Here is a 25,675-nt window from a genome sequence, read left to right as displayed (position 1 = left end):
AAAGGCAATTTAAAGCTCTCATAGATAAGGTAGTGGATGTGTAAACCTTTTTGCCCCATCTCTCTAATGACCTAGCTTCCCTGTTGGAGGGCAAAGGATTCTTTGAGGTGGAGGCTGAAACTCCTTTAGGCCCCTGTGAAATAGTTTCCAAATCAGCAGTGTGGGCCCTGAATGAGTTTCTGGGACCCTGTAATACCTGTCTGGCTTGGCAGGAGCAGGAGGAAGAGAATCAGGGGTAGCACTAGAGTCAGAATACAAATCATCCAGAACATCAAGTACAGGAGGAATAGCTAAGGGCCTGTGCTGAGGCTTCTTAAGGAAAGTCCTAAGGTGTTTCCTAGAATCAGAATATTCCTGACCTTGCCACTTGAAATGTTCCCTCATGGTGTGCAGAACTTCCCCAAAAGAAATATCCTCAGGAGGGGAGGCCGAGGGGATGGAATCTTCTGCATCCGAGTCCTCATAGGTCTGGAAGAGCTCTTCCTGGCTATCAGAGTGGACAGAGCCCTCAGAATCTTCATCTGAATGTGTAGGGTCAGAGGGTTCAACCCGGGGCCTTTTATCAGGAGGAGGCTGGGATCCTCTCTCAGGATGGGCCTGTGATCCTCTAATCATGGAAATCAAATCAGCAGCCATGGACATAATTTGTGTCTCAGGAGTCGGCCGAGGTAAGGGTTTAGAAGTAATATGCTTTGTTTTGCTGACTGCCTTAGCCCTAGTGTAGGCCTTAATAGACATGGCCATAGGGGGCCTGGCAGCTCCACGTGCAGGAGTGACCTTGTCTACAGCAATTGTCTCGGGCATTTCCTCGGTTTCGGTATCCGGAGGAAAATCTATAACTGGCGGAGTAATGTCTGGAATCGGAGTCGTCGGTACTGCGGAGTCTTCGGTTTGGAGTGGTGGAGAGACAGTCTCAGAGGGAACCAGAGCACTCGCGCTAGGTTTTGGCGTGGAGTCGGAGGTAGACGCGGGCCGAGGATGTCGGTCCCGGTCTTTTCGCTTTTTGGGCGTTTGCGATGTCGGAAGATCCGACGGCATGGTGTAAGCAAAATTATCGCCGAAAAGATCTTCAGCGAACTCCGCCCGGCGCCTGAGAGTGTGCTTGTTGAAGCGAGCACAGGCTACACAGGCCGAGACATCGTGGTCTGGGCCCAGGCAAGGGAGCCAGTAAGAGTGGAAATCCTTATGAGGTATTTGTTTACCACAAGAAAGACAATTGTTAACTTTTTCAGTAATTTCTGACATCGGCTGAGGCAAGAAAAGGTCCCCAACGGGGTACTTAGCTTTTCTGATGACTTTGGTATCGTAGAATACAGGAGCTGACCGACCGGCACTTGCGAACTGCTTCTGCTTCGGGCACCGCGCGGCAAGAAAGACTGAAGAAAATGGCGTCGGCTGATGCTTATGTACTCCAGCCGCTCTGACGTCAGAGAGAAATGCGACATCAGCCGACATCGGACCCAGACTTTGGAATCCGGCCGACCGAGGGCTGCCTGAGGCAGGACAACCCACATGTTATGACTGCAGTTGCATTCTTGAAGGACATCTTCCCCAAAAGAAATATCCTCAGGAGGAGAGGCAGAGGGAATGGAGTCCTCTGCATCTGAATCTTCATAGGCCTGGAAGGGCTCTTCTTGGCTTTCGGAGTGAACAGAGTCCTCAGAATCTTCATCTGAAGGCAGAGGGTCAGAGGGTTCAACCCTGGGCCTCTTATCAGGAGGAGGCTGGGATCCTCTCAGGATGGGCCTGGGAACCTCTGATCAGGGAAATTAAATCTGCGGCCATGGACATGATTTGAGTTTCAGGAGTAGGCTGAGGTAAGGTTTTATCAGTAAGATGCTTGGACTTGCTGGCTGCCTTGGCACGTCTGTAGGCCTTGATAGACATGGACATGGGAGGCCTGGCCGCTCCACGTGCAGGGGTGACCTTATCAACAGCAATGGTCTCGGGCATTTCCTCGGTTTCGGTATCCGGAGGAAAATCAATAACTGGCGTCGGAGTGGCCTCCGGTATCGGAGGTATCGGTAATGCGGTGTCTTCGGTTCGGAGCGGTGGAAAAACCGCCTCAGAGGGAACCGGGGCACCCGCGGTTAGTTTTGGCGTGGTGTCGGTGGAAAACACGGGCCGAGGATGTCGGTCCCGGTCTTTTCGTTTCTTAGGAGTCTGCGTTGTCGGTTGTTCCGACGGCATTGTATAATCAAATTTTTCGCTGAAAAACTCTTCAGCGAACTCCGCCCGGCGCCTGAGTGCGCGCTTGTTGAAGCGAGCACAGGCGGCACAGGCCGAGATGTCGTGGTCTGGGCCAAGGCAAGGAAGGCAGTGAGAGTGGAAATCCTTATGAGGTATTTGTTTACCACAAGACAAACAATTATTTACTTTTTCAGTAATTTCTGACATCGGCTGAGGCAAGAAAAGGTCCCCAACGGGGTACTTAGCCTTTTTGATGACTTCGGTTACGAAGAATACAGGAGCACTGACCGGCACTTGCGAACTGCTTCTGCTTCGGGCACCGTGCTGCAAGAAACAATGAAGAAGATGGCGTCGGCTGATGCTTATATATTCCAGCCGCTCTGACATCGGAGAGAAATGCGACATCAGCCGACGTCGGACCCAGACTTTGGAATCCGGCCGACCGAGGGCTGCCTGAGGCAGGACAACCCATATGTTATGACTGCAGTTGCATTCTTGAAGGACATCAGTCTTTTGCTTGTTCTAGAAGATACCTGGTGGGAGCGGTAATGAGCCAGTCTAAATATGGAAACATCCAGAATCTGTGCAGAGTCAAGTAAGCTGCTACTACTGCCGTACATTTGGTGAAGACTCTAGGGCTGTGGTGAGGCCACACTGCACAGCTCTGAACTAATAGTGACTGGCTCCCAGCCAGAAGCAGAGAAATTTCCTGGAGCACTTCTCCATTTTTGTGTGGTAACACACATCCTGTATATTTATCAAGCACATGCAATGATCTCTCCCCAGAAATGGAAAAACAGACTGAACTGTGACCATCCAGAATTCTGTCTGCCCAAATGGATTTGTCCAAAATACTCAGATCCAAAATTGGTCTTCAGTCCCCTGTCTTTTTTGGCACTAAAGAATCTTAAGTAAACCACAGATTCTATCTGGTCTGGAGGGACCTCTTGGGTGACTTTTTCTAGCAGTTTTTGGATTTCTAATACTGCTGGTTCCCTCCAACTGTGTGGAATGTCTGGGATTTTCCTGCATTTGTGTGTGTGTGTGGGGAGAGGGGGGTAGAAGGAAGGGTATGGTGTAGCCTCTGGTTATAATCCTCTGCACCCAAACATCCAAAGTTATCTGAAGCCAGGTGTGTTGGTGCAGGGATAAAAAAAACTCTGACTTTCTCCAGAGGAAGGTAATCAGGTCTTCTTTCAGGAGTGTTGGTAGGGTTTACCAGGAAAATTATCTCTGGAACTCTGATTTTAGAGACTACTTCTGCCATGTAGACAGTCTTCCATTAAAGCTCCCCCCCTGCCCCTTGGGGAGCCAATTTCACGTATGTCCTGGAAAGGCCCTTGGGACTTTAAGCCACATTTTCCCACTCAGTATGTCAAATTGTGCTCAGGAGCAGAGCTGATATAAATGAGCTAATTACCTGGCTGTGTTTGATGCTGTAAAGCATCTGGATATAACAAGCAGATACATGTATACTTTTTGCACTTGATCTGTTTCGGTGATAAAACTGTACTGCATTTATTTATTTGCTTCACTGTTTACTGCTAGCGCCTCTCTGTATTTTGTTTCTCGTGGTTAGTTCAACACTTGAGCTCTAAGCCAGCTAGTTCCACGTTGGGGGCTGCTTTGCATTCTGTGGAGTCAGCTCACCCAAGGTGTTAGTTACTGGTCAACAGCTCTGTTTATCTGATTGCCTGAGGGTCTATTTCCTCTGTTGCACTTTTGGAATAAAGACTTACATTTCTATGAAATTGTGCTCAGTAGGAGAGCTGATTACCTGGCTGTGTTTGAGGCTATAACCATCTGGATATACCAAGCTGATACAAGTATACTTTTGTGCATTTGATGCGTTTCAGTGATAGTTAACAAAACTGTACTGTATTTACTTATTTGCTTCATTCTTTATTGCTGACTTATTTGCTTCATGCTTTATTGCTGGCCTTAGTCTGTACTTTGCTTGTTTGTCCCACTATCCCGCCCAAGTGCTGTATTCTTAAACTTGGTGGCTTTGGAATTCCATCCCCTGCTGTAAATTTGATTTTTGTCAATCCTCCCATTCCCTACTCATTTGCCCACTCAACTGAGTACAGCGAGATCATTTAGAAAGGACTACTCAACTAGCTTCTTTGATTTTGGACACTCCTCCCAGTTCCATCTGATAAACTCAGTCTACTGTGTTCAGAGAAAGCATTTGGGAAGGCCAAACTCCCTTAGTTTCTTAATCTTGAACTATCTTCGGCTTCTTCCCTCTCCACATAAAGGAAAAAAAATAATACTTTATTCAGCTGCTTTTACTGTAATTGTGTTGTTCTTACTTTACCTTATTTTGCTTTGCTACGTGCTTTTTTAAGTGTTCATGTGCTTTTATTCTGCTGTATTTACTACTGCTTGATAGTAGTCTGACTGAATTTGTCTGTTATTCTAAGCATCTTAATTTTGGTTTAGCACCTGCGCTTCAGGCCAATTATTTTACATTTAAAAACGTTTTTGTGGTCTACACTCTTGTGGACAAACCCTTATCCAAACACACTCTCAAGTCCACCCAAGTATTGGGAACATTGTTTGGAAAATTCTCAGTTTCTCCTGCCAGCCTCATCGACAGGAGCATACGGAGACATTGTAGCAATTGCCTCATGTTTGTGGACAGCCCTCTTCTCCTAACATACAATTCTTCTACTTGCCAGAAATGCAGCTATTAGTAACCCGAAATTCATGCTCTCTCGCTCCACAGTCAGTACTGCTGACAAAGAGGCGATTGCCAACAGATAGACCACAGCACTCACATCACATAGCCAAGCACAACACCCACCCACCTATGCATAGTTCCTCAATAAAAACTTACATAAACAGCAGAGACCTCCAAAACACACTCAGAAACATTCCGCACACAAACATCACTCACAGCAGACAACACACCAGTGTCTCACAATCACAGCCCATAAGGCATCACAATAAACCAACACAGCCCACAAGGCATCACAATAAACCAAACATACTGGTAATTAGCGACTCCGTTATGAGACACCAATGTCCCCATCACCAGGCTCAACAAGGAGGTTGTCAGGGTCAGTAGTCTGTCTGGTGCCAGAATCCACCACAACAAGTACAAGTATGACTGCCATTGTCCATGTTGATATGTGACTTGAGACTCACCTCCCTGGACTATATGAAGAGAGACATGAGTGAGCTCTTGGAGTAGGTGTCCCAGGCAGGTATGACCCTAGTCCTAAGCAACAAACTACCTTCACCAAGAATGATACCACAATACCAACAAACAATCCACTCCTACCTGGACCTACTTGACTCCATCTAGGTACCCCCTAACACCCTGATCCTTGGGGACTTCAACTATCCCATCATAGACTGGGTGAACTATTCCTGCACTAATGCACTCAGCCAACGATTCCTTGACTTAGTCAATTCTAATGCACTAAACGAGCTCATCACATCCCCCACATAGGGAGATAACATTCTAGACTTGGTTCTCACCAACATGGGCAACCACTGCACCACTCCCGTAGTATGTTCTTCCCTGGTGAGATCTGATCATTGATATGTCTCATTTGAAGTTTCTATCCCACCAACACCCCCCCCCCCCAGCCATAACCAGGCTAAAAAAATTCTCAAAAGCTGACTACAACCACTTAAGTGAGAGCATCAGTATTCACACAACCACCCCCCCTCAGAGGATGCAGACAACTATGCTGAACAGTACACCAATGCAATATACAAGCATCTGTACAACTGCATGGACTCATACCCAACAAAACTAAAACCTGCTCCTCAAAGAAGTACAAACTTGTCTGGTGGACATCAACAAGCTTTACAACAAAAAGAAGAAACTGTTGTCCAACTGTAAAAAGTAACACATTTCAAATTGAAAACACTCACTCCTCCTTAGCCTCAACAAGCAAATTAGATCACTAGTGAAAACCTCCAAAGCCAATTATGAATAGAAACTAGTCTCCAAAACAAAGGGAACCACTAAGCCTTCTTCACTTATGTCAGGAACCTCCATGGCAAAGACTAGGTCTGTTCCGAATTAGTAATTAACTGTCATCACCTACATTCATCCAGTTGACCTACACTGATCCAGTTGACCCAGTCAACTTGCTAGCAGAGAGGTTCACTACAAAATTCACCCCCCCGTCCCCCCGCAAAGGCCCTTCAGACATCCCAGATACTTGTCCTGCACCTCACATCTCCATAGACCAAGTGTTAAAGGGCCCATCCAAGGCAAAGAACACAGCTTCCATGGGACCCAACAGTATACCAGGCTGTATTATAAACCATCTCCAGCAAGAACTAGCTTTGTCATTGAACACCCTATTCAACCACAGCCTAAGTACCAGCTTCATTCCAGCAGAGTGGAAAAATGCCATTGTCATCCTTTTGCACAAAAGGTGGTACCACTATTGACCCTGGAAACTATCACCCCATTAGCCTGACAAGTGCGATCTGTAAAGCCATGGACCATATTATTAGGGATCCAACAAATAAGGATACAGGCAATCTCCAAGCACTTGACCCCACCAAGTTCAGATTCATCACGGGCAGATCTTGCCTGTTGAACCTGGTCGACTTCTTTGAGACTTCACCTAGGCCCTGGATGAGGGAAAGTCAGTATATACAGCTTACCTTGACTTGGCCAAGGCCTTTGGCACAATCCCCCACTCGGGCATCATCAAAAAGCAAACACAACTTGGTGTAAATCCCCATCTCATCAGGGGAGTGGCAAACTGTCTCTTAGACATGACCCAGAAGCTCAAAATAAGTGCCTCCACCTCCAACAGCAGACTTGTAACTAGTGGTGTTCCCCAGGAATCCATCCTGGGACCTCTGTTTGGCATATACTTCTTAGAGGTCAGGGCAAAGACAAAAGGCCTGCAACTGACCAAGTCTGCGACAACTGAAAGTCAGGTGCCATCACTGACTTCTCAAATTATGTCAACATACTGCAAGAAGGTCTCACAGCAACAAATGACTGATGCCAAAGTCATGGCCTCAAGTTCAACGCAAACAAATGCATCATCATACCATTCAGCAAAAACACTATTACCACATCAACGGTAACCCCCTAAGCACACATCCTGTGGTGAGAGACCTGGATACTCAGGTTGACAATCTTACATTCAACTGTCATGTAGCAGCAGTGGTCAGAAAAGCCTCTTACTTGGTTCATCTCATAAGTAAAGAGATTGCATCCAGAAAAAAAGGAGGTTATCACCGCTCTATTAATGGCCTAATCAGGGAGGAGTATATAAAGTAACACACCATTTGGTATGTACCTCTCCAAACATCTGCACCAACTGGAAACACCACAGAAATACCTCACAAAGAGAACCCATGGCTTCTAACATCTGTCCTATGCGGCCAGGCTCAAATCATTATCACTCTGCTTGGTATCGTACAGATTGCGCAGAGGTGATCTGTGTCTTGCCTACAAGGCAATCTCGGACCCTGCCCTACTAGAGATGGTCCATATCCGTAAGCCTAACTCCTCGAGCATTAACTGCTCAAAAGGCCTAAATCTAATATGTGAGAGCAACAAAACCTGCTGGAGAGAGAGATTTGTCTCAGAGAAGCTGCCCAGTCTCTGGAATAGACTTCCCATACTTGTCAAATAGAGTATCTCACTTACCCTCTTCAAGCGCAACCTTAATGAGTGGATGGGAAACACATTTGTCCCAGGGCTTCCACCTGCATCCCTCACTGACGGGGGTGACCAGAGCTGATTGAAGTTTCGGTTTTGGGACAAACTCTTGGCTAGGCTTGCAAAGGGCTCCAGGGCCATTAGCCTAGTAAAGTACAGTTGTGTACACAAAACATAAATGTAGATGTTAGAGTGTATTCACTGTTGCAGTCATTACATTTGGGTTATCTGCTTGCAGGAAGCCCTCAGTCGGCCTGATTAACAAAGTCTTGGGTCCTGCGCTGGTTGCTGTCCCTTCTTCCATGACATCAGGTCATCAGGTATAAAACATGCAGCTGACGTCATTATATCAGTTTTTCTTGCCCCAGATGTTAGATGCCCCCCTAATGGGAAGCAATTAAATAAAAAAGTACAATGATATACCTCCAACAAAAAAGCAAATACACCAAAAAGGCTTTTAAGCAGAGTAAAGAAAAGTAGAGGTATAGCCAAAAGAAGTTAGGGGGCTGGAGGGAGGGTAACCAGGACTGCAACAGTGAATACACTCAAACATCTACACTTATGGTAAATGTACAAAACTGTACTTTGTTCATGTTTCACTGTTGCAGTCATTACATTTGGTTAAATTCCCAAAGCTATGGTTGTGAGGAGGAATTTAGGTAGCATTAGCACCAGCTATAAGGCCCTGCAAGACTGCAGTGGCAAATCCAGCTCTGGATTTAGACAAAATTGGCAAATGATAATGCTTGGTGAAAGTATGCACAGAGCTCCAGGTAGCAGCTTCTAGGATGTCCCTGGTAGGGACACCTCTGAGAAAGGCTGTAGAGGTAGATACAGCTCTGGTGGAGTGAGGTCTGATCCCATGGGGGATAGGTTTTTTCCATGGTGCTTATAGCAGAAATGAATGCAATGGCCTATCCATTTAGAAATGGTTTGCTTTGAAATAGCCTTCCCCTCTGCCCCTGCAGCAAATGCCACCAGTAGTAGTTCAGATTTCCTTTGAGGTTTAGTCCTGTCCAAGTAGAATCTAGGTTGTCTGTGCACATCTAAGGAATGCAGTATCTGTTCCCTTTTGCTCTGTGGAGTGGGAAAGAAGGCTGGCAAATGAATAGACTGATTAAGAGCCAACACTGGATACCACCATGGGCATGACAGATGGATTGGTTCTAAGGGACGCCCTGTCCGCATGAAAGACGATGAAAGGCTCCACTGCCATAAGGGCCTGTAATTCAGATACCCTTCTAGCTAAAGTGACAGCTAAAAGGAAAGCTGTTTTCCAAGAAAGAAATTTTAAGTCTGCAGTAGCAGATGGCTCAAAAGGAGGTAAAGTGAGTTTCTCCAAAATAAAGTTAATGTCCCAGGCTGGGGTTGGAGCTCTCCCTGGGAGGTCTCAATTTTTTGGCCCCTCTGAAGGATTGCTTGAGCAGTGGATGAGAGAAGAGGGGAGGTTCTGTGGTATAATGAGCTGAAATGGCTGAGGCGTGTATTTTAATGGAGGAAAAAGACAGGCCCTTGTGAAACATCTCAGTTAAGTATTGTAAAATCTGAGGTAAATTGGGTGCTGCTGTGCTAATCCCTTGAGACTGGTTCCAGGCACAGAATCATTTTCATTTATCAGCATAAGATTTTCTAGTATTAGGCCTTCTAGCCTCCAAAATTAAATCCATTACAGGTTTGCTGACAGATGCCAAGGGTGAAATTAGTTGATTAGCCACGCTGCAAGATTCAAAGTTTGGAGCGGAGTGTGCAGAATTTGGTAGTTCTGCTGAGACAGTAGGCAAGGTGTCTGAGGCAGGTGCCAGGGAGAAAGGCGCAACACAATGTGCAGGAGTGGGTACCAGTGTTGTCAAGGCCAGTCTGGAGCAATCAGAATCATTTTTGTTCTGTCCTGCCTGACTTTTAATAGGACTTTGGAGAGCAGAGGCAAAGGAGGAAAGCATAGACTGATATGTTTTTCCAGCTGAAAGATAGAGCATCCACTTTCCAAGCTTTTTTGTGATGAATTCTTGTGCAGAATTTGTCCAACTGATAGATCTTTTTGCCTCACCCCAGAACTATGTCTGGGCTCCCCCATTTGTGTGTCAACATGTTGCAAACCTGTTTCAGTTTCCATTCGTGTGGGTCCATAAGATTTCTGCTTAATTCGTCTGCCAGAGTATTTGGCTTTCCTGGCAGGAATTGAACTTGTAGTTGTATTTGATCGGTCAAGGCAGTGTTCCACAATGCCATGGCTAGTCTGCAAAGGGGGTAGGAATGTGTGCGCCCCTGCTTGTTTATGTACCACATAACTGTGGTGTTGTCTATCTTTATCATTAGTTGTCCTGGATGAAGGTAGTCCTTGAAGGCTGTCAGTGTATTCTGTACAGCTAGCATCTCTTTCCGATTGATATGTAGGCACATTTGATTTGAGTTCTTCCACTTTCCCTGAATGCACTAGCCTGCAAGATGAGCCCCCCCCCCCAAGCATAGTCTGATGCTTCTGTAGTTAGGGTATGGGCGGCAGGGAGTGGAGTGAATGGCAGTCCCTTGTTTTGGTGGCAGGCCTCTGCCCACCATAGGAACTCTAGTTGCAGGCAAGGTATGATAGGAATCGTTTCCAGGTTGTGACAATGTAGACTCCATAAACTTTTTAAGTACCACTGAAGTTTCCTCATATGCAGTCTTGCATATGGAATTAGAAGAATGCAGGAGGCCATGAACTCCAAGGCTTGCAAAATTTGTCTTGCAGATAGCAGGATTTTTGTGGCCACCTGTATGAAGTAAGTCACCAATTGAATTTGCTTTTCTGGCATAAGGAAAGTAATCTGGGCAGTTGTATTCAAGCTTGCACCCAGGAATGTAATTTTTTGAGAGGGTACCAGTTGTGATTTCTTTTTGTTTATGGTGTACCCTAGACAAGTTAGAACCCTTTTTACAAACGCCAGATGCTTTAGAAGAATGTCCTTGTTTTCTGCCTGAATTAGACAATCGTCCAGGTATGGACATATTTTAATATTTCTTTGCCTGCAAAATGCAATTACTGGTGCCAGGCACTTTGTGAAGACCCAGGGTGCAGTAGATAAGCCAAAGGACAGTGCAGAGAACTGGTAATGCAAGTAGCCTGCTTTGAAGTGGAGGTATCTTCTGCAAGATTCCCTGATTGGGATATGCAGGTAAGCCTCTTTTAAGTCTAGAGTTACCAACCAGGTATCTTTGCCTAGCATAGGTAGTAACTGTTGAAGAGTCAGCATCTTGAATTTTGGAATGTCCAGAAATGTTTTAAGAGTGAATAAGTCCAGAATTGGATGCCATGATTTGTCTTTTCTAGGTATCAGGAAAAGTCTTTAATAGAAACATTGTCCCTTTTCCTCTTCTGGTACTGGTTGAATGGCCCCCATGTTCATGAGGGACAGAACTTGTTTCTGGGCCTCTGCCCATTGATTTGGGGGTAGATCCGGCCATCCGTTTGGGATTGGCAATGTGTGGGATTGAAATCTGTATCCCTGGGATACTATATTTAAAATCCATTTGTCCTGGGTAATAAGTTGCCAGTTTCGTGCATGAAGTGCCTGTTTTCCCCCCAAAGGGGCGACTAAAAGGTAACTGCTTGGTAATTGTAGAGGAAAGTCATTGAGACTGTTTACCACAGTGAGGTGCCTTATTGTTTCCAGAGTTGGAGGTGTAGGCACCCCATTGTTTTGTTCTAAAAGTTCCTTGTGACTGAAACCTGGAGCCTTTGGAATGTCTTGATTTGACTTGAGCGGCTCTCAAGGGGACTAGAAAGGACCAGTTCTTAGTAGGCCAGTGCCTACTAAATCTTGGAGGTTGCACTTGTAAGAAATCTTCCACAGTTTGCATAGATTTAGCTTTATCTTCCATCTTTTTTAACACTTCTTCAACCTTATTACCAAAGAGATGGTCCTGTTGTGAAGGAGCATCCAACAATTTTGCTTTAACATGGTCAGGCAGAGTATGCTCTGAACCAAGCATGCCTTCTTGGCACAGATCCAGTTACAGCAAGAGGCCTCCAAGGAATCAAAACTACATTACGAAGTATGTTTTCCAACTTGCTCAGCTGAATGTAATAAATTCTGCAAATTTTATTTTCTACACAGTCAGAGTAACATAATTTGCTGTTTAAGTAGTCCCATGATATGCTGTTGATATTTAAGCATATGAAATTGAAAGTTTAAAGCCCTGAATGCCAAGGTTGCAGAAGTGTAAACCTTCTTACCCCATCTATCCAGCGCCCTGGAATCTCTATCAGAAGGGGTAGGATTTTTAGCAGTAGAGGCCTTAATGCCCTTGAGGACCATGAGAAACGGTTTCAGGATCAGCAGTAGGATTTTTGAAAAGGAATTTGTGGGAGTCAGGAACTCTGTAGTATCTTGTCTGGCTTACTAGCAGCCAGAGGCAGAGAATCAGGAGTCATACTAGATTCTGAAAAAACATGATCAACAATGTCTAGAACAGGAGGTATAACCAAAGGTCTATGCTGAGGAAGAAGAATAAAATCTCTAAGGCTCTTTTTAGATTCAGAGAAATCCTGACTTTCCCAGTGGAAATGTTCCCTTAAGGTATGTAAAGTTTCTCCAAAAGAGAAATCCTCAGGGGGTGAAGCAGAAGGAATGGAATCCTCTGCATCAGAGTCCTCATAAGTAGGTATAGATAAATCCTGTTCAGCTGAAGAATCAGAGGAAATAGAATCCTGATCAGAAGATTCATAATCAATGTCTTGCCTAGGCCTCTTAGCAGGAGGGGGTTGGCTAACCCTGATCAAGGTAATTAAATCTTCAGCCATTTTGATCATTTGCTTTTTAGGCATAGGGGCCTGCACACATGGCCCAAGCGTTGTTTTTTAAACATTGTAGTAGATTTTGGCCTTAGTTTTGAAGATGGCGTCAGTTTAATATACAAATCTTTAGGCCTGAAAACACCATCAGAAGCCGGTGCCTGCACAGCGGCTCTGGACCCATCTACGATAGAGAAATCCGCGGGTTCAATACTTAAAGCATCTCATGGCATACCGGGCTCAATGCGTCTCAGTAGAGGCCTGTGAATCAAAAGTAGCGGCATCAGGTGCTGCAAAGGCACCTGAGTACCGGTGAACTAGCGACTGGCTTAGAAGCTTCGTCAGTTTTGGACCTCGACAGCCTGTCTCTGTCTTTTCCTTTGCGTTTTTTAGGTATTCCGGTAGTCGGATTGCTAACAGACATCATTTCTGGATAGTTAAATCGTGAGCCAAAATATTTAGAAGCAAAAATGTACTGACATTTAATAGTGCATTGATTAAATCTAGCACAAAACCGACAGCAAGGTACGTTATGATCAGGGCCTAGGCAAGGAATACAGTACAAATGAAAATCCTTATGAGGTATTTGCTTCCCACAAGTAATGCAATTATTAACTTTTACTGACATCAGTAAGGAGCAAGAAAAAGTTTCCCCAACGGGGTACTTAGCTTTTAGTTTAAGACTTCGGTTCTGAAACACGAAAACAAAAATTTCAGGGATCGGCCGACTGGCACTTGCGAATTGCTTCTGCTTCGAGCACCACAAGGCAAGAAAGACTGATGTAATGGCGTAGGCTGCATGTTTTATATACCGGACAACCTGACGTCATGGAAGAAGGGACAGCAACCGATGCAGGACCCAAGACTTGGTTAATCAGGCCGACTGAGGGCAACCTGCCAGCAGATTGCCCAAATGTAATGACTGCAACAGTGAAACACAAAGAACATCAGTGGATACTGGTCATGTAGCACACAGAGTACATCTGGACCTAACAAATGATCTTGACACTACTTCCCATGCAAGCATTCTTGACAAACCTGTAAATCTGAATACAAATTCAAATGTGTGGTGGATAGCTAACTGGTTACCTGACAGAATACTCAGTGTGGCAGAAGCCACTTAAAAAAAAAACAAAAAGTAAAGTTGTGTACACTTACCATAAATGTAGACGTTAGAGTGTATTCACTGTTGCAGTCATCACATTTGGGTTATCTGCTTGCAGGTAGCCCTCAGCCGGCCTGAATACCAGCGTCTTTGGATTTCTGCGTCGGATGCTCTCACCTCTCGAACATCTACTTCAACAACATGTCAAGCAAAGTACCACCTACGCCGCCTTCACAGTACACCTAGACAATTGGATGGGTAGCCTCAACTTCTCCCCGCTCGATCTTGTGTTGACCGAGTCAGGAGTGAACTTCTATATATGGCTAGGCTTACAACTGGTCTGTACATGAACTCCTTAGTACTGGTCTATGAACCAATTTTGCACACTTCAGTGTTTATCCGGTGGCATAGTCTTGGCTACCCCACTTATTTCTTTAAGGACAAGAAAGTCCCTTTTCTCTCTCTCTCTCCATGTAAGCATCTAATAAAGCTAAAACTACTGTAGCACAGAATGGCAGTAAAAAAAAGAGGAAGTGGGAAACGAAGCTGCAAACACTACAGTTAAATACCAATACGCTTTGACAAAGAAAAACTGAATGGAACAAATGAAACTGAAGCCTAGAATGATGCAACTTAACACACAGAAAAAAGTAGGCATCATTGTTTAAAAATAAAAAACATGGACTGAGCCTTGGATTAATGCTCAGTGTGACCTGATTTTAATGTGCAGCTAAAGAGATATGGGTAGGTTCAATAAGCACACAAGATTATCAATAAAAGAGGACAGGCTATGGTAGCCTGGGAAAGTTTTATGTTCCAAGCAAAGTCCTCCTAGTCTCAATTCTAGTGGTGACAGAGATGAAACTCCCTCTCGCACATTTTGACAGTTTCTTATTTTGCTCCTGCTTCCAAAAAGGAACATCAGCTGAAAGAAAGAACCTTACCCTAGATAAAAGTTTGGGAAGAACATGTAGTCTCAGAACCCAGGCAGATCACAGAAAGCAATAGGCCTAAATCACTATTTAGGCTTAAATCTCCCTAAGAATTAAAAAAAAAAAAAAAAAGAGGCAGGCAGATAATATTAAATAGTCACTGTATATGAACACCTAATGAGAAGCAAGCAGCAGGAGGAGAAAGACAGATCACCTACAATGTAAGGATATCAACTTCACAGGTGATTACATGTCTAATATGTGCTTATGACAAGGTGAACACATGCAGAGGATGAGACAATCAGTAATGGCCTGCTGCATGAACACCCTGAAAAGGAATGTCTGCAGTTTCAGCGCAGCTGCCTTAAGTATTGGTCAGCACCATCCTGCTTTTTAATAATCGCTGAAGGATAATGGCAGCTTATATGAGACCACGAACAATGAAAAAGACAAACTGGACTGCCATGACGCTGTAAGCTGTTAAGGTACAATATTTAAATCCACTAAATTTTAATGACCTCATACATAAGCAAAGAAAAGTTCACACTACTGAATTCTACATAAAATGAAAAAAAAAACTGCTAAATTACACACAGACTGTGTAGAATATATTACAATCACTTTGCTATTTACCTTTAAAGCTTTAAGCCGAAGAACAGAGCCACTTTTTCTAAACAGACCTTCCGTGTGAAGATGTTGTTCTAGAGACCGACAAGCATCAGAAAGAAAACTGGAAAAAGAAAGATGTCACTCTATAAAAATAGCAAATATTACAAAACCTTTACATTTGCAATGCAATTACTTGTTTCTCCTTCATACAACCATTCTTTACAGAAATGCAAAAGTCCAGCATATTTATTTTATGTAATGTACTCAATTAACACAAGTAAACTGGATTTAGCCAAATGAAAATGCAACATACATGAATAATGTTGACTGGCCAATCGTATAGCATGCTTTTGGGAGATGGGAGGTGTGATGCCCTGCATTGGCCCAGTAATGAAGAAGCCTCAATCCTCACCACTGACAACAGTGGGGAACGTACACACTGGGAGGATGACAAGTACACACAGTAAAAGTGCAATTTCCCTTGACAGAACACAGAGATCAGAGTCAGTCTGGGGCTGGTTTCAACCTCTTTCTCCAGATCCCCAATAAGACATCCCACTGGCACAGCTATAGGGTTGAGATCTCTGCTGAGTGGCCAAAGCAAGATCTTCAGTACCCTCTCTATCCAACCAGTGCTTAGTGTCCTTGCCCAAGTAGCTGATACTCTGAGGTTTGATTTATACACACACCTGGGAAAGGCTGGCACAGGTTTACTACCTATATCCCTTCTGTCCAGACTATAAGGTAGTTTTCTTTGCCACCAGCCAACTCCATCAGCTACTTTAAGGCCCTTAACAAAGGGTGCCAGATCCTATTTATTTATTTACATTTGTTGACCGGGAGTGTCCGACTGGACATAGGTCCATTTTCAGCGGAGGCCCGGGGAGAAAAACTCCACAGTTAAAATAAACAGACAGTAGTTACATTGGATTACATAGCGATTAACAATTTGATTAACATAGCAATTAATTACAAAACATATTTACAGATGAACATAGTACATCAGTAGACCACTAGAATTTTTATCCGTGAAGTACATAACAGACTAACAAATGTTACAATAAAAAGTTTCTGCTGTATAAGTACTAGGCTTATGAGCATCTGAGCTTGCTATAATCAAGGTAGTTAGTGGGGTGGAAAGAAAGGTAGCGGTTGGATGGGTTGGGTGACAGAGTGGGAGTTGCAAGGGCATAGCCAACATGTTTTTACGTGTCCTTTTAGTAAAGTTTTGAAGTGGGTGCATGATGGTACGGAGTTAATTGTGGGTGGGAGGGAGTTCCATAATTTGGCTACGGCGCAAGAGAATAGTGCTTCACCAGCAGACTGAATCCTACTGTGTAATGTTACTATTAAACCATCTGGTAGTTTGACCAAGCGCAATGCTATTTAGGACAGGCCTGTACAGCGACCAAACAGATATACAAGTACGCTAAGAGCTTAAATATCTTTAAACAAACCACCCACAATTAAAAGGTTTAAATCTATTTAATAATAATAAAGAAAATACTAAATAAGTAAATCAGTTGCATCAGAGTTCAAAGTCACAGGAAATATTTAAAACAACACAGCAAGACAATCTCAAAGAAAATATCTAAGCTATACTTTATTATATTCCTATCTGAATCTAAAAGAGTTACTATGCCCTAGAAACTTTCTTACAGCAAGGCAAGTGCAGAAGAGTGGTGAGAGGATGATGTCAGGTTAAAGACAAACACAAAATGCTCAGCCCTCAGAGAGTTCTTAAATTAATATCAAATTTAACTGCTGGGTTAACTTGGATGACATCACTTTTTACCACCTGACTTCTGTTTCTAAGCAAAACATTCACTGTAGCATCTAGCATCTCCCTGTAAAAATACATACACTCGGTATGCAGATGCTAGGAAGTCAAAGCAATAAAACACTTCCGCATCTCAAGCCTAGTAATTAAATCTCTTTCAAGACAATACAAAAAACTTCTAGCTCTAGACAGTGTCTGATAGTGCACTGAAATTGAGAAATAACACATTTTGTTTATGACCCTGCAATAAAGTAACAACCTCAACTACTCAAGTTTTGCAAGTTATCTTTTATGTTCCAGCAGGGTACACCGAGGATAAACCTTTGAAACTCAGTACTGAACAAACCCTGTTCAACACAGACTTATGAATCAGAAGTTTAATATACACACAACACACAGCACAGGTCCAATATAGTGGCAACACAAGCAATCGCATCATGCTGGTATTCACAAAAGACATAGAACTATTTACAAAATTCCAGATAACTGGGCTGGCAGTATCTCCTTCTGTTACATTTCTATAAAAAGCATACTAATATTCTCAAATGAGACAATTATTTACAAAATTCCAGCTAGATGGACTAGCAGCATTTCCCTTTGTCACAGGAGGAAACAGGAGTACTTGAACAAAAACCCATGCAGACATATGAATATGCAGTCTCCAAAAAGGCCGCTACCAGAAATTAAAACCTGGAACTATGAGGTAGATACTTTATCTACTGGATCGCCACACAGTACATAAAAATAGGCACATATGTGCTCTCGATGAATGATACATATCAAAAGATTACACAACATACATAGAGAAGAGTTGTGTACCTAACATAAATGTAGATGTTCGAGTGTATTCACTGTTGCAGTCATTACACTTGGGTTATCCTGCTGGCAGGCTACCCGCAGTCGGCCTGAATTCCAAAGTCCTGGTCTGGCGTCGGTTGCTGTTGCCTCTTCCCTGACGTCAGTGCGCCAGGAGTATATAAGATGCAGCTGACGCCATTTTCTTCAGTTTTTCTTGCCCCAGATGTCAGGTGCCCCCAAAAGGGTAGGCTAAAAAACATTGCTTATAAAAAACACACACTAAAATAAACAATACCTTCATCTACAAGCAAATACACCACATAGGTTGTATAGAATAGAGAAGTACAGATAAGTCCCAGCAAAGAAAGGGGGATGGTGGGTGGGTAACCTGGACTGCAAAGTGAATACACTCGAACATCTACATTTATGGTAGGTACGCAACTGTACTATGTTCGTGTTTCACTGTTGGCAGTCATTACACTTGGGTTGAATCCCAAAGCTGAGGTTGGGTGGCTGGATCTAAATAGAATTAGGAGTGGCTATGAGGCCCTGCAGAACTGCAGTGGTAAAGCCTGCTCTGGATTTAGAGTAAAGAGGTAAGTGGTAGTGCTTGGTAAAAGTGTGCACTGAACTCCAAGTTGCAGCCTCCAAAATTTCCTTGGTTGGTACTCCTCAGAAAGGCTGCTGATGTGGCTGCTGCCCTGATCGAATGTGGCATAATGCCCTTAGGCACTGATTTGCCATGCTGTGCATAGCAGAAGCGAATGCAGTGTCCTATCCATTTTGAAATAGTCTGCTTCAAGATGGCCTTTCCTTGTGATCCTGAAGCATATGCCACTAAGAGTTGCTCAGCCTTTCTGAAAGCTTTAGTTTTGTCCAAGTAGAAGCGTAGCTGCCTGTGCATGTCCAAAGAATGCAGAAGTCTCTCCCCTTTATTCTGTGGGTTTGGATAAAAAGTAGGCAAATTAATGGTTTGGTTAAGAGCCACACTGGATACTACCTTTGGCATAAATGTTGGGTTTGTCCTTAGAGAAACCCTGTCCGGATGGAAAATGATAAAAGGTTCCACTGCCATTAATACCTGTAACTCTGAGACTCTTCTTGCTGAAGTTATTGCTGGGAGCAGAGCTGTTTTCCATGATCAAAATTTTATCTCAGTTGTATTGGCTGGCTCAAAAGGAGGCAGTGTGAGCTTTCCCAAGACAAAATTGAGGTCCCATGTAGGTATCGGTGCTCTCCTTGGGGGTCTTATGTTTTTGGCCTCTCTGAGGTACGGCCTTAGCAGAGGATGTGAAAAAATAGGAGGTTCCATATTGTAATGAGCTAAAATGGCAGAGGCATGGATCTTCATTGATGAGAAGGATAGGCCTTTGTCCAGCATCTCAGTTAGGTATTGTAAAATCTGTGGAATATTTGGAACAAGCGGTTCAATTCCTTGTGCCCGATTCCAAGCACAGAATGTCTTCCATTTTTCTGCATAATATTTACTGGTGCTGGACCTCCTGGCTTCCAAAATGACATCCATAACTGCTTCAGAGAGAGGTGTGTTCTGGTTATATTCGCCATGCAGCCAGATTTAAGGTTCCAAGTTGACTGTGCAGGATCTGACTGCTTTGTTGGGTCAGAAGATGAGGAATTTGAGGTAAAGTCCAGGCTGGGCCTTGAGACAAGCTCTTTAGGATTGGATACCAGTGCTGGCGTGACCAGTCTGGGGCAATCAGAATCATTTTTGGCTTCTCTTGTCTGACCTTTAGGAGTACCTTGGGGAGGAGAGGCAGTGGCGGAAAGGCATAAAATGTCAGGGTTTTCCAGCTGAATGATAGAGCATCCACCTTCCTTGCTTGTGTGTTATGAGTCCTTGTGCAGAATCTCTGTAGTTAGCAGTTGTGAGGGGAGGCAAACAGATCTATGTCTGGGCATCCCCATTTCCTTGTTAGGTTGAAGACTTGTGGATCTAGTTTCCACTTGTGAGGGTCCATGAGGTTTCTGCTTAGTCTGTCGGGAGTATTTTTCTTTCCTGGCAAGAATTGTGCCTGCAGATGCAATTGATAAGTCAATGCTGTGTTCCACAAAGTCATAGCTTACCTGCAGACGGGGGTAGGAATGTGTACCCCCTTGCTTGTTTATGTACCACATGACTGTAGTATTGTCCGTCTTTAGCAATAGTTGTCCTGGATGGAGTAGATCCTTGAAGACTGTCAGTGCATTCTGTACAGCTAGCATCTTTTTTTGATTGATGTGAAGATACATTTGACTTGCGGGCCATGTGCCCTGAATACATTTTCCCAGGCATAATCCGATGCATCTGTTGTTAGTGTCTGCCTGGCTGTGGTAAAGTGAATGGCTGTCCCTTGTTGTGGTGACAGGCCAGTGCCCAGCATCGAAACTCTTGTTGCAGGCAGAGCATGAGAGTAATTATTGTTTCCAGGCTGTGGCAATGTGGAGTCCAAACACTTTTTAGATACCATTGTAGCTTCCTCATATGCAGTCTTGCATATGGAATTAGCAAAATGCAGGATGCCATGAAGCCCAAAACCTGCAGAATTTTTCTTGCAGGTAACTGGGTTTTTTTGCCATCATTTGAAAGTAATGAGTCAGTTGCCTTTGTCTGGCGTGAGATAAGCCACCTGGGCAGTTGTATTTAAGCTTGCACCCAGGAATATCTCTTGAGAGGGCACTAGTTTTGATTTCTTTTCGTTTACTGTGTACCCTAGGCAAATTAGTAATCTTTTTACAAACGCCAGATGCTTTAGTAGAATGTCCTTGCTCTCTGCTTGAATCAGGCAGTCGTTCAAATAGGGGTATATTTGAATTCCTTTTTGTCTGCAAAAAGCAATTACTGGTGCCATGCATTTTGTGAAGACCCAGGGCGCAGTAGATAAGCCAAAGGGCAGTGCAGAGAATTGGTAGTGCATTGAGCCAGCTATGAATCTGAGGTATCCTCCGCAAGATTGTCTGATTGGGACATGCAGGTATGCCTCTTTGGAGGTCCAAAGTTACACACCAAGCCTTCTTGCCCAGCATGGGTAGAAGTTGCTGCAGTGTCAACATTTTGAAATTTGGAACATCCAGAAAAATATTTAGAGTAGACAGGACCAGTATTGGTCTCCAGGCTTTGTCCTTTCTGGGTACCAAGAAAAGTCTCGAGTAAAATCATTGCCCCTGCTCTTGCTGTGGTACTCTTTGAATAGCCCTCATGTCCATGAGAGATGACATTTGCTTTGGTGCCTCTGCCCATTGACTGCGTGGCAGGTTTGGCATACCTTTTGCCCTTGGGAGGGTGTAAGTGGAACCTGTAGCCCTGAGAAACAATATTCAGTACCCATTTGTCCTGGGCGATCATGTGGCAATTGTGAGAAAAGTGCTAGTTTTCCCCCTAAAGGTGCTGCCAAAAGGTAAGTGCTTGGCATTGGTAGTGGGAAGTCATTGGGACAGTTTCCTATATGGTTGTGATTTGTCTTCTCCGCCTTTGGAGGTTGAAGCACCCCATTGTTTAGGCCTGTATGAGCCTTGGGGCTGAGATCTGCCTCTAGGGTGTCTGTATCTGCCTCTTTGTGGCCTGCCTGACACTGGAAAGGACCAGTTTTTAGAAGGCCAGTTCCTGCTAAATCTGGGTGGCTGAACCTGTAAGAAATCCTTTACTGTCTGCATTGATTTAGCTTTATCCTCAATTTTCTTTAACACCTCTTCTGCCTTAACACCAAAGTATCATGCTGTAATGGAGCATCCAATAATTTTGCTTTAACATGATTGGGCAGACTCTGTTCCTTTAACCAAGCATGCCTTTGAATGGCAGAGCCTGTAACTGCGGCCCTGCAAGAAGCCTCTAGTGAATCAAAACCACATTGCAAAGTATGCTTTCCCACTTGTTCAGCTGCATGCAATAAATCCTGCATTTCCTTGTTTTCAGGACATTCAGAGTTTGTCAGCATTTTCTGTTTTAGCAAAGACATTAGGTATTGCTGATATTTAAGCATGTGAAACTGGCAGTTTAAAGCCTTTACAGCTAAAGTAGCAGAAATGTAAACTTGCTTCCCCCATCTGTCCAGTACTCTAGAATCCCTATCAGAGGGAACAAGGTTTTTTTTTTTTTTTTTTTGCAGTGGAAGCCTTGACCCCTTTGGGACCCTGAGATATAGTTTCTGGGTCAGCAGCAGGGTTATTAAGAAATGTATGTGAATCTGGAACCCTGTAGTACCTATCTGGCTTAACTGGTGCAGGGGGTAAAGAATCAGGAGACAAACTGGACTCAGAAAATACATCATCTACAATGTCTAGCACAAGAGGAATAGCAAGAGGTCTGTCTTGAGGCAATAAAATAAAGTCTCTGAGCCTTTTCTTGGATTCTGAATAATCTTGGCTCTCCCAGTGGAAATGCTCCCTCATGGTGTGCAGGGTTTCCCCAAATGAGTAGTCCTCAGGAGGAGAGGCTGCAGGGATAGATTCTTCAGCATCAGAGTCCTCATAGGGAGGGAGAAAATATCCCTGTTCTGAAGAGGAATCGGAAGAAATTGAAACCTGGTCAGACGAATCATAGTCAGTGTCTTACCTAGGCCTTTTATCAGGAGGGGGATGAGTAATTAGGTCCTCGGCCGTTTTAAGCATCTGTTTCTTAGGCATGGATGACTGTCAAGGAGAATGCTGTACTTCTTTCTTTGCCTTTAAAGGTGTTTTAGACTTTGCCTTGGCTGCTGAAGTGGTCTCGATAGTAAGCTGTGTAGGTCTGAAAACACCCTCAGAAGCAGATGCCTGCTCAGCGGCTCCAGACCCATCTGAGGGAATAGTTTCCGTAGGTCCAATACCTTGAGTTTCCAGAGGCTTAGTTGTCTCCACGTGGGAGTTGGAGGCGGCCTGCGGCTCTGAGGTAGTGGGTGTCAGAGGCTGCGAAAGCGCCTCACTGAAAACCGGCGAACCAACGACTGGCCTAAAAGAGGCTTCATCGTTGGTTTTGGATCTCGGATGCCTGTCCTTTTTTTCCTTGCATTTTTTATGAACTCCGGTCGTCGGTTGTTCCGACAGCATTATATAGTTAAACCTTCGGCCAAAGTAATGTAAAGCAAAATCAAACAGACGCTTAATGGTGCGTTGGTTAAATCTAGCACAATATCAACAACTAGCAACATCGTGGTCAAGGCCTAGGCAAGGAATACAGTAAGAATGAAAATCCTTATGAGGTATTTGCTTCCCACAAGAAATACAATTGTTAACTTTTACTGACATTGGTCTGGAGCAAGAAAAAGTTTCCCCAATGGGGTAATTAGCTTTTTTGAAGACTTCGGACCTGAAATTCAATTTCGAAAATCTCAGGAGTCAGCCAACCAGCACTTGCGAACTGCTTTTGCTTCGGGCACCGCGGCAAGAAAGACTGAAGAAAATGGCGTCGGCTGCATCTTATATACCCCTGGCGCACTGACGTCAGGAAAGAGGCGACAGCAACCGACGCCAGACCAGGACGTTGGAATTCAGGTCGACTGCGGGTAGCCTGCCAGCAGGATAACCCAAGTGTAATGACTGCAACAGTGAAGCACGATGAACATCTTGCTGTTCAGATTGAGATAAGAAAGTTTATTTGTCAAATCATTCACATCTGCACATTTAACTATAATTCAACCGCGAAAATAATTTGCACTTACAAAAGCAACTTTCTGCTAAAACCACCACAATGGCACATGAAAGCCCCTGATCACTGAATTACCTCAGATCAAGTTTCCTGCTATTATACAATATCTTAGGAGAAAAAAAAATCTACTCAAAATAACTAAGTCAGAACAGTGACAGCTGAAAGATCAGGAGCTCAAACAGTAAAGTACAGTTGTGTACACTTACCATAAATGTATTCACTGTTGCAGTCATTACATTTATACTGTATTCCTTGCCTAGGCCATGATCACAACGTACCTGGCTGTTGGTTTTGTGTTAGATTTAACCAACGCACTAATAAGCGTCGGTATATTTTTCATCAAAGTATTTTGGAAACAGATTTAACTACCCAAAAATGTTGTTGGATAGCAATCCAACTACCGGAGTACATAAAAAACGCAAAGAAAAGGAATGAGAAAGGCAGTCGAGATCCAAAACCGACGATGAAGCTTCTAAGCCAGTCGCTGGTACTCAGTGAGGCGCTTTCGCAGCACCCGATACCTGCTACCTTCAAGTCGCAGGCCTCTACAGACACCCACGTGGAGTCCGGCATGCTGCAAGATACTCAAGGTATTGGACCGATGGATGTATCCCCCTCGGATGGGTCCGGAGCCGCTGAGCAGGTACCGGCTTCTGAGGATGTATTCAGACCTCAACATTTGTATATCAAACAGACAACAGCTGCAAAACCAAAGACAAAAGCAACTTCTAAAACTAAAAAAACGACGCATGAGCCACGTGCACAGGCCTCTATGCCTAAAAAACAAATGATCAAAATGGCTGAAGACCTTATTGATCATGTGTACCCATCCCCCCTCCAGATAAGAGGCCTAGGCAAGACACTGATTATGAATCTTCAGGTCAGGTTTCTGTTTCTTCTGATTCCTCTTCTGATCAGGAATTATCTATACCTCCCTATGAGGATTCTGATGCAGAGGAGTCTATACCATCTGCATCTTCTCCAGAGGATTATTCATTTGGAGAAACCTTGCATACTTTGAGGGAGCATTTTCACTGGGAGAGTCAAGACTTCTTAGAATCAAAACAGAGGCTCAGGGATTTCCTTCTCCCTCAGCACAGGCCTTTAGCCATTCCACCTGTTTTAGACATTGTGGAAGATGTGTTTTCGGATCAAGCTTGACCCCTGACTCCTTACCTCTGGCTCCCAGTAAGCCTGACAGATATTACAGGGTCCCTGACCCACATAAATTTTTATTTAGAAACCCTGCTGCTGATCCTGAAACTATTTCACAGGGTCCAAAGGGAGTTAAGGCCTCAACAGCAAAAAAATCCTACCCCCTCTAACAGAGATTCAAGGGCACTGGACAGATGGGGAAAAAAGGTTTATACATCTGCAACCTTGGCAATCAGGGCCTTAAACTGTCAATTTCATATGCTTAAGTACCAACAACATGTTGTGGGATTGCTGAAACAGAAAATGATGTTGATTTCAGAATGTGCAGAAAATAAAGAATTGCAGGAATGACTGCATGCAGCTGAACAGGTTGGAAAGCATACTTTGCAATGTGGTTTGGATATGTGATTAGGAGGCATGCCTGGTTAAAGGAACAAAATTTGCCTGATCATGTTAAAGCTAAATTGCTAGATGCACCTTTACAGCATGATTCTCTGTTTGGTATTAAGGCAGAAGAGGTTTTAAAGAAAATGCAAGACAAAGCTAAGTCTATGCAAACTGTTAAAGACTTCTTGCAAGTGCAGCCACCAAGATTCAGTAGATATTGGCCTACAAAAAAATTGGTCCTTTCCTGTGTCAGACAGAGCTCAAAGGGGGCAAATCCAGACACCCTAAGGGTTCCAGATACAAGGCGAAAGATTCATACATGTCAAAGCAATGGGGCGCTTCTACCTCCAAATCAGGAGGAGATAAAGCGCATACCTACAGAAAACAATCCCAATGACTTCCCTCTGCCTACGCCAAGCACTTATCTTTTGGCAGCACCCACAGGGGGAAAATTAGCACTTTTTGCTCAAAATTGGCAGTTAATAATCCAGGACAAGTGGGTACTAAACATGGTCTCACAAGGATACAGATTCCATTTCCACATTCTGCCAATGACAAATGGTTGGCCAGATCTGCAAAAAAATCAATGGGCAGAAACAGGTTACGTCCCTCATTGATATGGGGGCCATTCAACCAGTACCAGAACAGGAAAAAGGACAAGGTTTTTACTCAAGA

The 25,675-nt window shown here is 43.9% G+C and overlaps 1 protein-coding gene across 2 annotated transcripts in view; it reads right to left on the bottom strand.

Moving 5' to 3' along the window:
- Positions 1-25,675, bottom strand: part of LOC122804250 (rho GTPase-activating protein 11A-like) — a 1,502,515-nt gene that overhangs the window by 1,142,155 nt on the left and 334,685 nt on the right. For both annotated transcript variants that reach the window (XM_044074009.1, XM_044074010.1), the window contains exon 3: positions 15,285-15,381. In XM_044074009.1, coding sequence (XP_043929944.1) covers positions 15,285-15,381 — 97 coding nt within the window. The remainder of the gene's footprint in view (positions 1-15,284; positions 15,382-25,675) is intronic.

The sequence above is a fragment of the Protopterus annectens genome, chromosome 6.part0, assembly GCF_019279795.1.
Source record: "Protopterus annectens isolate FY-2018-M chromosome 6.part0, PAN1.0, whole genome shotgun sequence".
NCBI classification, from domain to species: Eukaryota; Metazoa; Chordata; order Ceratodontiformes; family Protopteridae; genus Protopterus; species Protopterus annectens.
This window is presented reverse-complemented; position numbering and strand designations above follow the sequence as displayed.